The 15455-nt window shown below is 48.7% G+C and overlaps 1 protein-coding gene across 1 annotated transcript in view; it reads right to left on the bottom strand.

Moving 5' to 3' along the window:
* Positions 1-970: 970 nt before the first annotated feature.
* The window catches only part of LOC147665056 (E3 ubiquitin-protein ligase TRIM39-like), a 36599-nt gene continuing 22114 nt past the window's right edge, over positions 971-15455 (bottom strand). Inside the window, exons 2-3 of the mRNA XM_086949785.1 lie at positions 14131-14246; positions 971-1520 (exon numbers count right to left, since the gene is read on the bottom strand). Of these exons, the coding sequence (XP_086805911.1) occupies positions 985-1520; positions 14131-14218 (624 nt within the window). The 5' untranslated portion in view covers positions 14219-14246 and the 3' untranslated portion in view covers positions 971-984. The remainder of the gene's footprint in view (positions 1521-14130; positions 14247-15455) is intronic.

The raw sequence follows: 15455 nt of genomic DNA, 5'->3' as shown, positions 1-15455 counted from the left end.
GGCGGCGTCCGGACCGGAAAAGGAGGCAGGTGGACTAAATGCGTATCGCGGCCCGGCCAAACGAACGGTCCGTGAATGATTACGCTGCCCTTTGGAAACATTTCCCAGGTAAGAGAAGCATTATGCCCCCCAAATAGTTTGAACATCTGCAGACAGGGACGCGTAGACAGCGTGTACACTTGTTCACAGCCTCACACTTTGTATAACTTTTTGAGAGCTACGCCGCGCGGGGAACCTCTCCGGATGCATTCAATACAGCCTGCAGTATCGTGAGCCGGTTTTAAACCCAACCGGTGCATTCTTTACATTCTGGAGCCTGTTTGTGTGCAACAGGGGGGGGGGGGAGCACTCGTGTGTGTGTGTGTGTGTGCGCGTGTGTGTATGTGTGGGGGGTGTCTGTATGTGCGTGCGTGCATGGGCGCTGGTGTGTGTGTGTGTCTGTGTGAATGCTCGACAGCAGCTGCCCACAGCGAGCGCAAGACTTTAATGCATAGTGAGGCGCGGCTGGCGCACTGATCAGGATGGCAGCAACCGTTTGAGCTCTGTTACGGCGTGGAATTCGAATCTAATATACAGTTCCATACAGTGAGAGTTAGCCAACGGGAACCTCTCCGGATGCATTCAATACAGCCTGCAGTATCGTGAGCCGGTTTTAAACCCAACCGGTGCATTCTTTACATTCTGGAGCCTGTTTGTGTGCGACGGGGGAGGGTGGGGGGGTGGGGGGGAGGAGTACTCGTGTGTGTGTGTGTGCGCGTGTGTGTGTGGGGGGGGGTGTCTGTATGTGCCTGCGTGGGCGCTGGTGTGTGTCTGTGTGAATGCACGACAGCAGCTGCCCACAGCGAGCGCGATTGCGTGCGCGTTTCAAATCGCCTCCAAAGCGATGCGCGCGGCCAGGAGTGTCTCCTGGGAAGCACACTCGCTAACAATAGTTCTCGGCGAGAACGCGCTTCGCGCGTTTTAGCCGAGACCTAAAAACTACCTCTAAACTAGCATCAGCTCTGCTTCCTCAGAAAGGCCGAAAAATGGGAGTATCTTTTCAGAAAAGGAGGCCTGCGTAAAAGTGTAGAGATGCTCCTTGCTGTCAGCATTGTATAGTGACAATTGTCCCCCCTCATAGTCTAAATAAACGCCTATCGTCCTGGGACTTTCACTCAAGGATATAACAGTGGGAGGGTTGGTGAGAGCCTCGTATAGACCTTTACATGTCACATCCTTACAGTAGTAACGATCAATAGCCCAAAGACCCCCCTCTGGGAACCACGGAACCTCTTCCTTCCTGTTCACACTTTCGCGAATGACCCCGACACGCCATCCTCCCTTCTTTAGTTCCTGCACCTCCCAGTAATGTCTCCCAGAGGTGAAGCCCTGGCTTCCCAGCACACAGGTATTGTACTCGTGAGTGAATCTCTTTGGGTTGTCTGGCACCGCCTGCTCTGTTTCTGTGCTTCTCATGTGTCGACGGTCCTCTGAGATGATCAGCCACTGACTTGCTGTGTCTGGATCTAGAGTCATCACCACTGCAGAAAGAGGAAAAAGAGGGGATTGGCTGGGTGTGTGTCTTCAAGGCTGACATTATTTATTATACAGTTAATTAGAACCGTAACATACAAACGTCATGTTAATACTTGATAAAATATTAAAATATAAGGAATAATAAAAGTTGTGTACACATTTGTAAATCTGGGAATATGAGTACATTTAAAATCCAAAGAACCAAAGTAAAAAAATAAAAAAAATAAAAAGGTGTATAGTATAAGAAACATTAACAAAAAGTGTCACAATACTTGTTACTAAAGGTTTAACTTTCATCGACGTTCATTTGGGAAATAAGAGTAGGGTTTGTCAGTTTCTTAATACTGGGCATTATGCAGTGCAGTTAAAATAATGTTAACAAACTTCCCAGCTCTTGCTAGAAATTGGGCTGAATTGTTACAGAAGCACAAATCAGATGCTTCCCTGCAATGTCTCAGTAACTTTTCCCGAAAAACTGGAACCAGTAGGCGTCGGCGATCGTTGGCAAGATGAGGGCAACAACATAACAGATGTAACAAGGCTGACATCTACAACACGTTATACATATGTTCACGAACTAGTAAAAAGAGAAAAAACAATTGATCAATCAGATATATACTTCCTAGGAAAGATGTCCTTGTCACTACAAGGGAAGACCTCAGTATTTTGGACTCTAAAGGGAACTTTGGCAAGCAGTCACAGCTTATAATAGGAAGTGGTAGAACATCTGTAGTTCATAAAGAGTAGGGCTATGGCACATACAAGTATGCATCAATGGAGAGCCAAGGTACGAGGCAGCAATGACTAAATTATGCAGCAAGAAAAATATCGGTATATGGCAAGCAAAGGCAAGTTACATCAATTTGGACATTTTAACATACAGTGAAAGAATACCCCCACACGCCAAAGCCAACCTCCACAGAGGAATGAAGGCCGTAGCCGACTGGATGAAGGACATCAGACTGAAGCTGAACTCAGACAAGACGGAGGTCCTCATTCTCGGACCCACCCCATCAGCCTGGGATGACTCTTGGTGGCCCACATCGCTAGGCACTGCCCCGGAACCCACGGACCACGCACGCAACCTGGGGGTCATCCTCGACTCCACCCTCTCCATTACCAGGCAAATCAACGCCATCTCCGCGTCCTGCTTCAACACCCTCCGAATGCTCCGCAGGATCTTCAAATGGATCCCTCTCGACACGAGAAAAACCGTCTCCCAGCAGACTAGACTACGGGAACGCCCTCCACTCAGGAAAAACAAACAAGCTCCTGAGACGACTACAACGATTCCAGAATGCCTCCAAATGCGCATGCCGGAAACTGGAGAAGCTATGGCTCCACGAACGCACACCGGACAACCACGCAGCCCATAAGGACGCCACCCGCAGACATCACCACCTCATCAGATTAGCCAAGAGATCCTCCTTCAAAGACCGCCTGGATAACAACACACACGACAGCAAAGAGCTCTTCAGCATTGTAAAGGAACTCTCCAACCCCAGCACCAGTGCCAACGACATCCCGCCCTCACAAGAACTGTGCAACTCACTAGCCATCTTCTTCCACCACAAGATCGCGGACATCCACGACAGCTTCAACACCACGACTGCCCCCACTACGCCAAGCTCCACCTCCCCTGCAAACACCACCAGCACCAACCAACAGACCTCATGGTCCAACCTCAACGACAACGAGACACGCAAGGTCATGAACTCCATCCACTCAGGATCTCCGTCAGACCTGTGCCCACACCACGTATTCAACAAAGCAGATGCAGCCATCGCACCCCAACTACGGAAGGTCATCAACATCTCCTTCGATACAGCAACATTCCCGGAAGACTGGAAGCACGCCAAAATCAACGCCCTCCCCTCCTCAAGAAGCCCAAGGCGGACCCCAAGGACCTCAAGAACCTCTGGCCCAGCACCCTGCTCCCGTTCCCAGCGAAGATCATCGAGAAAATAGTCAACATGCAACTGGCCCACCACCTCGAAAACAACAACATCTTGGACCCGTCCCAGTCCGGATTCAGATGAAACCACAGCACGAGAAAGCCCTCATCACCGCCACAGAAGACATCAGGCGCCAACTAGACAACGGCGAAACATCAGTCCTCATCCTCCTGGACCGGTCAGCCGCCTTCGACACGGTCTGCCATCGCACTCTAAGGACACGCCTCCAAGAAGCCGGAATCCAAGAGAATAAAAAAATAATAATAATAAAGCCATTTCTAAAGCGCCTGGCTGCACTAAAAATAGTGTGTGCCCGTGCTAGAATGCTACTATATCTCAAGAGACAGAAGTAGGAGAGAACGAAGCAAGGGTCAGAGGAGAGAGATTTAGATAACTGGAAACAGATGAGTTTTAAGTTTAGCACGGAATCTAGTTTCTGAAGGTTCCATTCGAAGGTCAAGTGGTAGTTCATTCCAGTGTTTAGGAGCCAGGTACCTGAAAGAACGGCCACCCATCCTGGCTCTGCGGGTACGGGGGAGTTTGAACAGCATAGCTCCGGTCGACCTCAGGTTTCTGGTGGGGCTGTGAATTGTGAGGAGCATTTGCAAATAGCCTGGGCCTTTGCCCTGGGCGATGCGATGCGTAAAGCATAAGGCTTTAAATATAATGCGTTCCTTGACCGGAAGCCAGTGAAGCTTCGCTAGAGCATTCTTCCCAGATGCTCTACGAGGCAGGTTAAGTATCAGGCGGGCAGCAGCGTTTTGAACACACTGCAGTTGGTGCAGGCATTTTTTACTTAAACCTAGAAGCAGGACATTGCCGTAGTCAAGATGGGGCGTGACTAGGGCGTGGACAAGTGTCTTTCTGGCATTGATGGGGAGAAGGTCAAGGACTTTACAGAGGGTTTTTAATGTGCTAAAGTACCTGCCCGTGACTTTATTGACCTGAGACCTGAAAGAGAGATCCAAGTCGAGCATCACTCCAAGATTTCTGACAGAGTCCACGGGAGAATGAAAATTGCCCAGTTCCGCCAGCCACCACATGTGCGACCAGGCAGCAGGGGATTAACCAACAACTAAAAGCTCAGTTTTTTCACCATTCAGGCGTAGACAGTTGTTATTCATCCATATTGCCACTGATGACAAGCATTTGGAAAAGTTAGTGGCATCTTCCGTATGGTCGAGCGAAAGCTTGCTCATCAGTTGGGTATCGTCAGCATTGGTGACAATATGCACCCTGAAAGCTTCAACTATATGAGCCAGGGGTTCCATATAAAGGTTGAACAGGGTAGGGCTTAAGCTGGAGCCCTGTGGAACCCCATGGCTCAGCTTCCGGGGGGGAATTTGAAAGGGGGACAGTGCAACTGGAAACTTCTGTTAGCCAGGAAAGATTTTATCCAGGCATGGGCAGATCCCTCCACTCCCATGTCGGAGAGGCGAGACAGCAGCGTTGTGTGCAGCACGGTGTCAAATGCTGCACTGAGGTCTAATAAAACCAATGCTGCTGTCTGTCCTTCGTCCGCCATCTCTCGGAGGCACTCAGTGGAGTAGAGGACGGCTGACTCTGTCGAGTAGCCGGCTCTAAACCCTGATTGGGTCGGGTGGAGGAGGGATTCCTCCTCCAGATATTTCATGAGTTGCCCACTTACCACTTTTTCCACTATTTTTGCACAAAAGGGAAGAAGGGAGATGGGACGAAGATTTTGAAGTTGGGAGATGTGGACATTGGTTTTTTTTTCAAAGGGATAACCTGGGCTGTTTTCCATGCATCAAGCACATGGCATTCTTGGAAAGAGAGAGTAACGATATGAGTAATCTTATCGATCTTACTCTCCAAGACTCCCTTACAGCGATTGGGGGGACACAGGTCATAAGGAGAGCCAGACTGTATGCTATTAGCAATGTTCAGCAGTTCCTGTCTCTCAGGTACTTTAAAACATGTCAGACGGGGTTTAACAATGAAGTTATCTCTGACTACCATATGTTTGCTTGAGGAATCAGCTTCGTTTGTGAAAGTGGCATATATTTTGTCGACCTTGCCGACAAAATGATCAGCTATGGAGTCGCATAAGCTCGCTGGAGTAGGTGTCTTGCGCTTCGAGTCACATTACCCCCCCACCTGAGAGACCTACACTGGCTCCCATCGACAAGAGGATCACCTTCAAGCTCCTCACCCACGCACACAAAGCACTGCACAACGCCGGACCCGCCTATCTGAACAGCAGACTCAACTTCTGCACTCCCACCCGCCAGCTCTGCTCCGACAGCCTCGCCCTCGCCTCTGTCCCCCGCATCCAACGAACGACCTCCGGCGGCAGATCCTTCTCCTACCTCGCCGCCAAGACCTGGAACACCCTCTCTACCCACCTACGGCAGATCCAAGACCTACTCGCCTTCAGAAGACTCCTCAAGACCTGGCTCTTCAAGCAGTAGCTGCACCCCACTCCCTCCCCTCAGCGCCTTGAGACCCTCACGGGTAAGTAGCACGCTCTACAAGTACTCTAATTGATTGATTGATAGATAAAGTTTCAAATGCGGCCGACAAGTCGTGTAGGATCAGCACAGCCTACCTACCTCTGTCAGCTATAATTTTTAGAGACTCCGTGATTTCCAAGAGTGCGGAATCTGTGGATGGTGGAAGGATATTGGCGCCCTCAATGAATTTGGTTAGCTCTTTATGAACAAATGTTTCTGTTATTTTTCCCAGTAGAAGAAGCGGTGATAAGGGGCCGATGTTAGAGAGGACAGATGGGTCAATATTTTGCTTCTTTTTCAAAGGTTTTACTATCGCTAACTTCCATTCTTCTGGCACTGTACCTGAACTTAATGAAGAAATAACAATCTGATTTATTATTGGGTTGACCGTGTCTACGATTTGGCGGAGAATCACGGGTAGGACAGGCATCCATGGGAGAACCTGATTTTCATGCTGCAATTGCTTAATGAGTTTGCTCCTGCGACACTGGTTCAAACGAGTGGATGGAATGACTAGTGGTAGCAGGGTCGTGCTCCAGGGCAGCGTTCCTGGGTAGGGACAGAGTTCATTATAAAATCCTTATTCTGGATATTTTCTTCAAAGAAGATTGATATTTGATCACATAAACTCTGGGAAGGAGGTAATTATTTCTGTAGTGCTTTGGGGTTGGTAGCAGATTGGTACTCGAGGAATTTCAGAGATTCCAGCAACTGGAGGCTGAACAGACATGTATTCCTAGCCATCCAGTCCAGATGGGGACCCTTCAAAACAGACTTGTTTGCAGACCGCCTGAATACTCATCTGAAGGACTTCTTCGGTTGGAGACCAGATCCTCAAGCTCTGAAGGTGGATGCCTTTCTTCAAGATTGGAGGGGACTAGCGCCTTATGCTATCCCTCCTTTCGCAATGCTACCTCGCCTTCTTCTACATGCTCGACGATACAAACAGAGCATGGCCGTAATAACGCCACTTTGGAGATCTCAAGCTTGGTTGCCAACCATCTTGGAAATGAGAGTGGATTTCCCAATTTTGATCCCTTCTTTCGAATAAATTCTTCTAGATCCACAGGGTCACATACACCCCCGTGTAGAGCAGGGCCTTCTAACTCTGACGGCATGGAAGATTTCAGGAGACAATGGAGAATCCCTGGGCTTTCGTCAAATCCTTTCAGACTCATTTCTGAGTTATGGGCATCTGGCACAAGAAAAGCTTATAAACTGGCATGGGTTCGCTGGTGCATTCAACGATGTTACGATCCCATTTCAAATGATCTAGTCAATGTCATTAATTACCTTTCGGACCTTTTTACTTCAGGTTTGTCTTACAGAAGTGTTAACGTTTACAGATCGGCGATCTCTGCCGGTCATTCTTTAATTAACGGGATCTCAGTCGGACAAAATCTTCTAACTAAAAAATTATGAGAAGCATGAGGGATTAAATCCCCCTTGTCCCAAATATACCACCTTGTGGGATGTTAATCTCGTTCTTCGGACCTTAACATTTTGGGGAGATAATTCTTCTCTTTCTCTTAAGCGCATTTCTTTTAAACTTACTATGTTATTGTGTCTCATTTCTTTTAGGAGAACTTCAGATGTCAAAGCTTTGGATATTTCAAGTAGGGCTTTTTCAACGCGAAGGGGTTTGCTTTTATCTCAAAAAGAGAACGAAGACTCTATCTTCCTCTATCTTTTACCCCTTCTTTCGGGAAATGAAAGAATTTGTGTGGTTAAGTCAGGGTTCTTCAAACTGTGGGGCGCTCCCCACTGGGGGGCCGCGGCACCATCCCAGGGGGGGCGCGTGCTCCACTCCGATCTTCCCTTTGTGCAGCGCGATGTAGAGACTCTCTGTGGGGGCGGGCGATTTCCGTCAGAGTGGGACTGCAGGGGCCTAAGAGCTGAACAAAGCTCATTAGCATGCGAATGGTCTCTTAAAGAGGTGTGAAGTGCTCGGGTGCGGCTGCCTGGCTGAGTGTGTGTGTGCCCAGAAGCAGTGTCAGCCCGGGCACACACATGCATGGTGAGATGAAGAGGGAGAGGGAGGGAGGAAGGAAACAGAGACAGACAGACAGAGGGAGAGCGAGGGAGGGAGACAGGCAGACAGAGGGGGAGCGAGGGAGGGAGACAGAGGCTGACAGAGCGAAAGCGAGGGAGGCAGCTCGAGGGAGAGCGAGGGAGACTGAGGCAGACAGGGAGAGCGAGGGAGAGTGAGGGAGGGAGACATGCAGACAGAGGGAGAGCGAGGGAGGGAAACAGGCAGACAGAGGGAGAGCGAGGGAGGCAGAGTGAGGGAGAGCGAGAGAGATAGAGTGAGAGAGAGCGAGGGAGACAGAGGGAGAGCGAGGGAGACAGAGGGAGAGCGAGGGAGACAGAGGGAGAGAGACAGGCAGACAGAGGGAGAGCGAGGGAGGGAGAGTGAGGGAGACAGAGGGAGAGAGAGCGAGGGAGACAGAGGGAGAGCGAGGGAGACAGAGAGAGAGCGAGGGAGGGAGGCAGACAGAGGGAGAGCGAGGCAGGCAGAGTGAGGGAGAGCGAGGGAGAGGGAGGGAGACAGAGTGAGAATGAGCGAGGGAGACAGAGTGAGAAAGAGCGAGGGAGACAGAGGGAGAGCGAGGGAGACAGAGGGAGAGCGAGGGAGGCATAGCGAGGGAGACATAAGGAGAGCGAGGGAGACAGAGGCAGCTAGAGGGAGAGCGAGGGATGTCGGGTGGAGCCGGCCACCAGACGTCCGTTATGTTGCCATGTGGGTGAATAGATGTATGGGTGGAGTGGTGGATGTATGGGTGGAGTGATGGGTGGAATGGTGGATGTGTGGGTGATATGGTGGGGGGGTGGATGGATGAGTGAGGGGATGGATGGATAGGTGAAGGGGTGGATGGATGGTGGGAGAGAGGATGGATGCATGAGTGGAGGGATGGATGGGAGTGGATGGATGTGTGTATGGTTGGAAGGGTAGATGGATGGGTGGAGGGATGGATGGATCAGTGAAATGGTGGATGGATCAGTGAAATGGTGGATGGATCGATGAGGGGGTGGATGGTGGACGAGTTGGTGGGTGGATGGATGAGAGAGGTGATGGATGGATGTATTGATGTATTGATGTATTGATGGGTGAAGGGGTGAATGGATGGATGGATGAGTGAAGGGGTGGATGTGGGGATGGATGGGTGATTGAGGAGGGTAGATGGACGGGGGGATGGATGGAGGAGTGAAGGGGTGGGTGAGAGGTCAATGGATGGATTCATGAGTGGATGAGTGGATGGATGAGTGGGTGGATGGGTGAAAGGTGGATGGAGGGATGGGTGGCTGGGTGAGGGGGGAATGGAGAGAGGGGGAGGATGGATGGATGGATGAGTGAGGACATGGATGAATGATTTGGCAGAGTGGATGGGCAGGTGTGTGCATAGATGGGTGAGGAGAGGAGCATGGAGATGGATGGGTCAAAGAGTGCATGCATGAGTGGGGGGAGGGTGGAGAGCGGGATGGATGGGTGGATGGATGAGTGGGGGGTTGAGTGGGTGGACGGATGAGTGACTGGGTGGATGGATGAGTGGGTGGGGGGGATGGCTGGATGGGTGAGAGGGTGGGTGGTTGGATGGATGAGTGAGTGAGTGGATGGGTGGAAGAGTGGATGGATGAATGGAGGAGTGGATGGATGGATGAATGGAGGAGTGGATGGATGAATGAATAGAGGAGTGGATGGATGAGTTGGAGGATAGCTTGGGTGAAGGGGTGAGTGGTTGGATGGATGGGTGGAAGAGTGGGTGGAAGAGTGGATGGATTGGTGAGGGGATGGATTGGGTGAAGGGATGGATGGATGATGGATGGATGGGTGACGGGGTGGATGGAGAGATGGATGGGTGAGATGATGGATGGAGGGATGGATGGTGGATGGGTTTGCAAGTGGTTGAAGGGGTTTGGATGTGGATGGGGCACAAATGGAGGGAAGGAATGAATGGTGGGAGAGTTGGTGGATGACATGGTGTACATGATGGATGGGGAGGGTTGTGATGACTTCCTTTGCCTTGGAGGATTGTGTTTTGAGCTGTGTGGTACGCCTCTGTGGTTTCGCCACACCCACTCACAGGCCTGCAGTTTGCTAGGCACTCTTGTTGTGTTGAGCATTGTTTGCCGGATATGGCCCGTGGTGTGCGCGTTGCAGTCGATCATGTGGTGTGCCGGATTCCCGAGGTTTCGGTCGGGTGGTGGGGGGGCCCAACATCTGGGGGAATTCAGCTGGGGGGGGCTCAACCTGGAAAAGTTTGAATACCTCTGGGTTAAGTGTTTAAAAGAATACCAAAAAAGAACCAAATATTTAAGATCGAATTGAGTCCCAACTTTTAATCTCATTTAGATCCCCTCACAGAGGAGTCTCTTCTCCAACTTTAGCTAGATGGGTAAGAAATGTCATGCATGAAAGTGGTGTGGATGTATCTATTTTTGGTGCTGATTCCGTCAGAGGTGCTGCGGCATCAAAAGCATTCTGCATGGGAGGGGGATTACAAGATATCCTTAAAGCTGCAGATTGGTCTAGTGATAGTATGTATAAATTTTGTTATTTTAGACCAATCCCTAATGTGATTGATAATATTCTTAATGCACGTTAAACTTGCATAAAATGGCCTCCGTGTCATGCCATAAAATTTTGATTTTTCACAGCCTGCTGGGCAGAAAATCTGGATTTTATTAAGGACACGGAGGCTAATATTATCCCTCCTCTTTACCCTCCCTTTATAAGTATTGATTTTATGATATTTTATTCTTCTCTTTCAGAATAAAATTGTTTTTCTCCTTCGGAGTACCTTGGAGAAATTTATCTTCAGTTTTTTCTCATACCTGCCTTCTTCACGAGGATCTTTCTTCGCAGTTTCAACAATAAGTATGATGGATGGTCTCCAAGGGACTTTATAGCTATTTAGAATGTTGATTGAAGTTCCATGTTCTTCAATTGTTGCTACTGAGCAGTGGTAATAAAGGAGAATTTGCATAATATTAGCCTCTGTGTCCTTAATAAAATCCAGATTTTTTGCCCAGCAGGCTGTGAAAAATCCAAATATTTGATCTAGTTTTGCCTCCTGTATTTTGTTGGAATAGTGCTTTTTTCGCTCATTTGATCTGGGTATGGTAGACCTTCCTGCTGATTTAAACGCTTTTTTATCTACTGCGTCATAACATCTTCTCCATTTACGCTCTTGTTGCTTACAATGACGATGTATTTTTGCAAGAGTGGGTGTAAACCAGGGGGCTTTATAGGCTATTTTTTATATTCTTGTTGGGTTTATCTGGTGGGATGAGTTTATTGCTAATTGCAGTTAACCAGGAGTGGAAAAGACATGAGTCTAGTGCGGTGATCCCTGTTAGGGAAGGCACCTGAGCCTGGGCAGCGGCAGCCAACTTGGGATTACGAACTAGTTGTGTCCATTTACGCCTGAATTGGAGGGCAGTAGGTTGCTTCTCCGGACGATTCGTCAATGGAATCATAAGTGCGAGGGGGAGAAGGTTATGGTCTGACCATATCTGTGGGATAGGGGGATCTGCAGAAAGCAGGGTGTAATTGGAGCAGACTCCGTCCAATGTATGGCCAGCTTGGTTGTGGGTGCATCCACCATCTGGTCCAGCCCGAATATTTCTGTTATTTGAAGGAGGTTTTCTAATCCTGGCACTTTTTTGTCTTCCAGGTGAAGGTTAAAATCACCTAATAAGGTGAAGTTGGCATATCTCAGTAGGAAATGACTTAGGGTGTCTCCTAGTGAGTTGATGAAAGTGGTGCTATGACCCGGTGGGCGATAGATCAGGGCTCCTGAAAAGGACACAAAGGCATTTAGTGAGATGCAGAAGCCAAGGATTTCTGCTCCCTTAAGTGTGTCCAACTCAAAATTAGTACAGGGTAATGTATCACGAAGGATAATAGCCAGGCCCCCTCCTCTGGTGTCCCCTCTGTCTTTCCTACAGATTGTATAGTATCCGCTGTGTGCCCGGCCCAGCATGACATTAAGTAGCAGGCCGGGAACGGGAATCCCTTGTGATCTGACTTCCCCGCCGGAGGTCAGGCAGGTGGGGGGAGGGGGGCTGGGTTTGTCCGCTTCCCTCCGATCAATCGGCGAAGGCAGCGTCGGAACGAGATAGCGGAGACAGAGACCGAGCAGGCAGTAAGTAGAACAAGCAAACAATGGCAATGTGCAAAATGCTAAAGTGCAAAGAATTTAAAATATTAAGAGCTTCGGGAATGTGTTTAAAATGTTAAAAGTTTCAGGATTAGATGCGTTAGAATTGTGCTCAGTGAGGGCTCCTCTCACCTCATGCTTCACGTGGAAGAAGCAATAGGGACACAGTGGCAGTGGGAGAGGAAGATGCAGCATGGACAATGGGGGTGGGAGTGGAAGTAGCAACACTGACAAATATGTATGGCAGGAAAGTAGAAATTGAAAGTAATACCTGAATTAAAGCACAAGAAGCAGAATGACATTAAACAAGATGGAGCAATCAGTACTTGGTCCATGCACCACACAAAAGAAGAGGAAGGGAAGCCGGCACAACCTGGACAATTAGGGGGCAGCAAAGAAGTACAACAATAAAGCCAACAAATGGTAAAGAATGGGCAGCAGTACTGTATTCCAGCACTTCAAGGAGGAAGGTGCTTCAGCTTTGGAGTCTTCTTGAACTACCAGAAAAGGTAAGTCTACTCAGTAGCAGGGATTACTGCCATAAATGGCCTCTAAGACTAGACAGCAGGTTTTAAATTGCATTCTGCCTGTTATGGAGAACCAGTGAAAATCTTGAGGTATGAGGTGATATGACTGAATTTGCTAGTGAAGAGGACAATAAAGACCACTGAGTGAAGCAGAAGAATTGTGGTGGTTTCTGATGGATGGCGTTTCCAAAGTTCAACGGATGGCAGCTTTAAGATGGCCGACTTGAATGAGGGAGAAGGTTTTATTTAAGTGTGGATATATAAGTTAGCTGCATTTGTCTCATTATTGTGTATGAACAGTAGGAAAGTCTAGTTTATAGTAATGTTACAGTGCCGTTAAAAGATATCCTTGTGGGAATCCATTTGTGAGGGCAATAGACCACACGTTGGACCCCAGACAGCCCTCAATGACTGTGCTCCTTCACCTCTTAACACCCTCTTTTCTGTGCCTGGGAATCAGAGTTGTTTTGAGGATGGGCTCTTTGGCTCCATTTTGGGTAGAAGGTTGTGTTTGGGCCAGAAGAAAACTTCTGTAAGGCTGTGCAGGGGTCTGGCTGGGCCGTGGTGCACAATCCCCCAGTCCAGTTCAGCACACTGAGAAAGCCGCTCTAGCTAGTACCACGGCAGCATGCTGTGACTACACGGCCAATTGAAAGAACTTAGAGTATGCATACCTGTTTAACGATTAGGGCCACGGTAGAAATCTACAACACCTGAAGTATCAGCATTCCCACGCAGAATTGGAAACAAAGAATATACGTCTTATGGGGTAAGCCTAATCTTGACTTATAAATTGATTTTAACATTAAATAAGGAACTTGCTGAACATCCATTTATTAGCTGTAATTATTGTGCTTTTTGTGAATTTTCAATGGTTAACCAACATCGCCTTACGGAATAAGCCTTGAACTCCACTGTATTGTTACCCAGAGTGTCATGTCAAGTGCTAAAGGGGTGTACGTAGTATTCAGCTTAGATCCAGTAGTAAAGAAGCATTGGAACAGCAGAGATAAACCACCCTAATTTTTAGTCTGGCCCCGTCATAAATGTAAAAATGTAAATGTATTTGAGCTTATATAGCGCACAGCTACCCGCAGTGGGTGTCCCGGCGCTTGCTTAGGGAACCCGTCCTGGTATTCCCCTGTGAGATAACCCCGGCAGGGTATCCACAAGGTGAAAGCCAGGCATCCCGCCGCGAGGGGCCGTTGTGGAGATTAAGCAAGCTATTGCCCAGAGTCGCAGAGTGTGAGCCCGTGAGTCGAGAAGGCACCGGAGCGAGAATTATCAAGTCCGTGGAATTTTTAGCCCAAGACCCGCCGAGGCGGGGAATTGAACCCTGTTCCAGGGCCGATCTCAGCTTCCGGGTCTGCCGCCTCTAACCCCTGAGCCACACGTCATCACTGATTGTCCTGGGATCCCCACCAACATGCTCTAACTTTCATCAATCAATGTCTCCTCTTCCTCCCTCAATGCTATCACAGTGAAGGGTTTTGTTCACCTTTAAGTTGACGCATCCTCTCCTGCAGGTTGGTATCTTGAGTGCTGCAGCTCTGCAGACCCCGCTCCTTGTCAACAGATTCATCCATGAGAACAAGAGCCTTCCCAATCCAGCACCTGAGAATATTAGAAGGAGATATAACAAGAGTGTTAGGCTTTAAAATGTAAGCAGGGGAGGAAAGAAAAATATGTATCATGGTGAATTTTCAGAGAAAGGAACTTGAGAAGGATAATGGTGGAAAGTTTAAAAATAAAGGTATTACTAGTGGTGGGTGTAGGAAAAGGCCCCTTTTGACATGGTTGACTCCACTTTTCACGTGAGTTTTACTGGAAGGTCACTGAGTTCCTGATAACCAGGTCCCCAGTGCCAGAACTCTTGCCTAAAACTGTGCAAATGTAGCCCCAATTGGCAATACTTTTGGCACCCCATAAGCCACTAGTAAATGGTACCCCTGGTACCTAGGGTAAGGGCTGCAGTACGAATTTTGCCACCCTAAAGGACCGCTCACCAAGCACACAAACTCCCACTGCAGGCTACGTGTCTTGGTGCATACAAAACTGAAAACATGGCACGGCACACAGCCTGTGTGCCATGACTGCAGACACTGCATGCAGTATAGGTAAGTCACCTCTATAGCAGGCCTTACAGCCCTAATGCAGGGTGCACTATACAACATGTGTGGGAATAACTGAATTTGCAGAAATGCCCCTGTGTAGGTCAGTCCCATAACTGCCACTACAAGTGATCAGGGAAGCCATTTTAAAAGCATGTGCTGGACACTGTTGAAAATAATTTCCCCAGCCCCATGATGGCTTCACTGAAAATTGGGATGTTTGGTATCAAACATGTTGTATTAATAAACCCATACTCATGCCAGTGTTAGATTTATTAATATATGCACACAGAGAACACCTCAGAGGCGCCCCTGAAAACCTGCCAGCTACTGGTGTGCTGACTGATTGGTTTTTGCCTGCCTGCCACTGAAGACAAATTTCTGACCCCCATGGGTGAGGATCTTTGCTCTTAAGTGGTCAGAAACAAAGCCTGCACGGGCAGAGTATGTTTACACCCCCTCCTACGGGATGACCTGCAGATTAGCTTTCCAAGGTGGGGATCTTCAAAGAGCTGCTGCTTTTGGTATGTGAATCTGGCTTCCCTCACAGGAGAGGAAGCGGTCCCGTTTGTCGAGAGCACTTTGGCACCTGGACGAGGGGGAAATTAGCTAGTCAGATAGATGTGTCCACCTTCAGCCTAGTACTCCCCTAAGGTGGGCTACCTGGAGTGGAGGTGACTTTTCAGAGTTAGCGATAGCAAACTTCGGATCC

This window comes from Lissotriton vulgaris, unplaced genomic scaffold (assembly GCF_964263255.1).
Source record: "Lissotriton vulgaris unplaced genomic scaffold, aLisVul1.2 SCAFFOLD_1398, whole genome shotgun sequence".
In the NCBI taxonomy this organism is placed as follows: Eukaryota; Metazoa; Chordata; class Amphibia; order Caudata; family Salamandridae; genus Lissotriton; species Lissotriton vulgaris.
The sequence above is the reverse complement of the archived record's forward strand: the minus strand, read 5'-3'. Positions and strand labels throughout refer to the sequence as shown.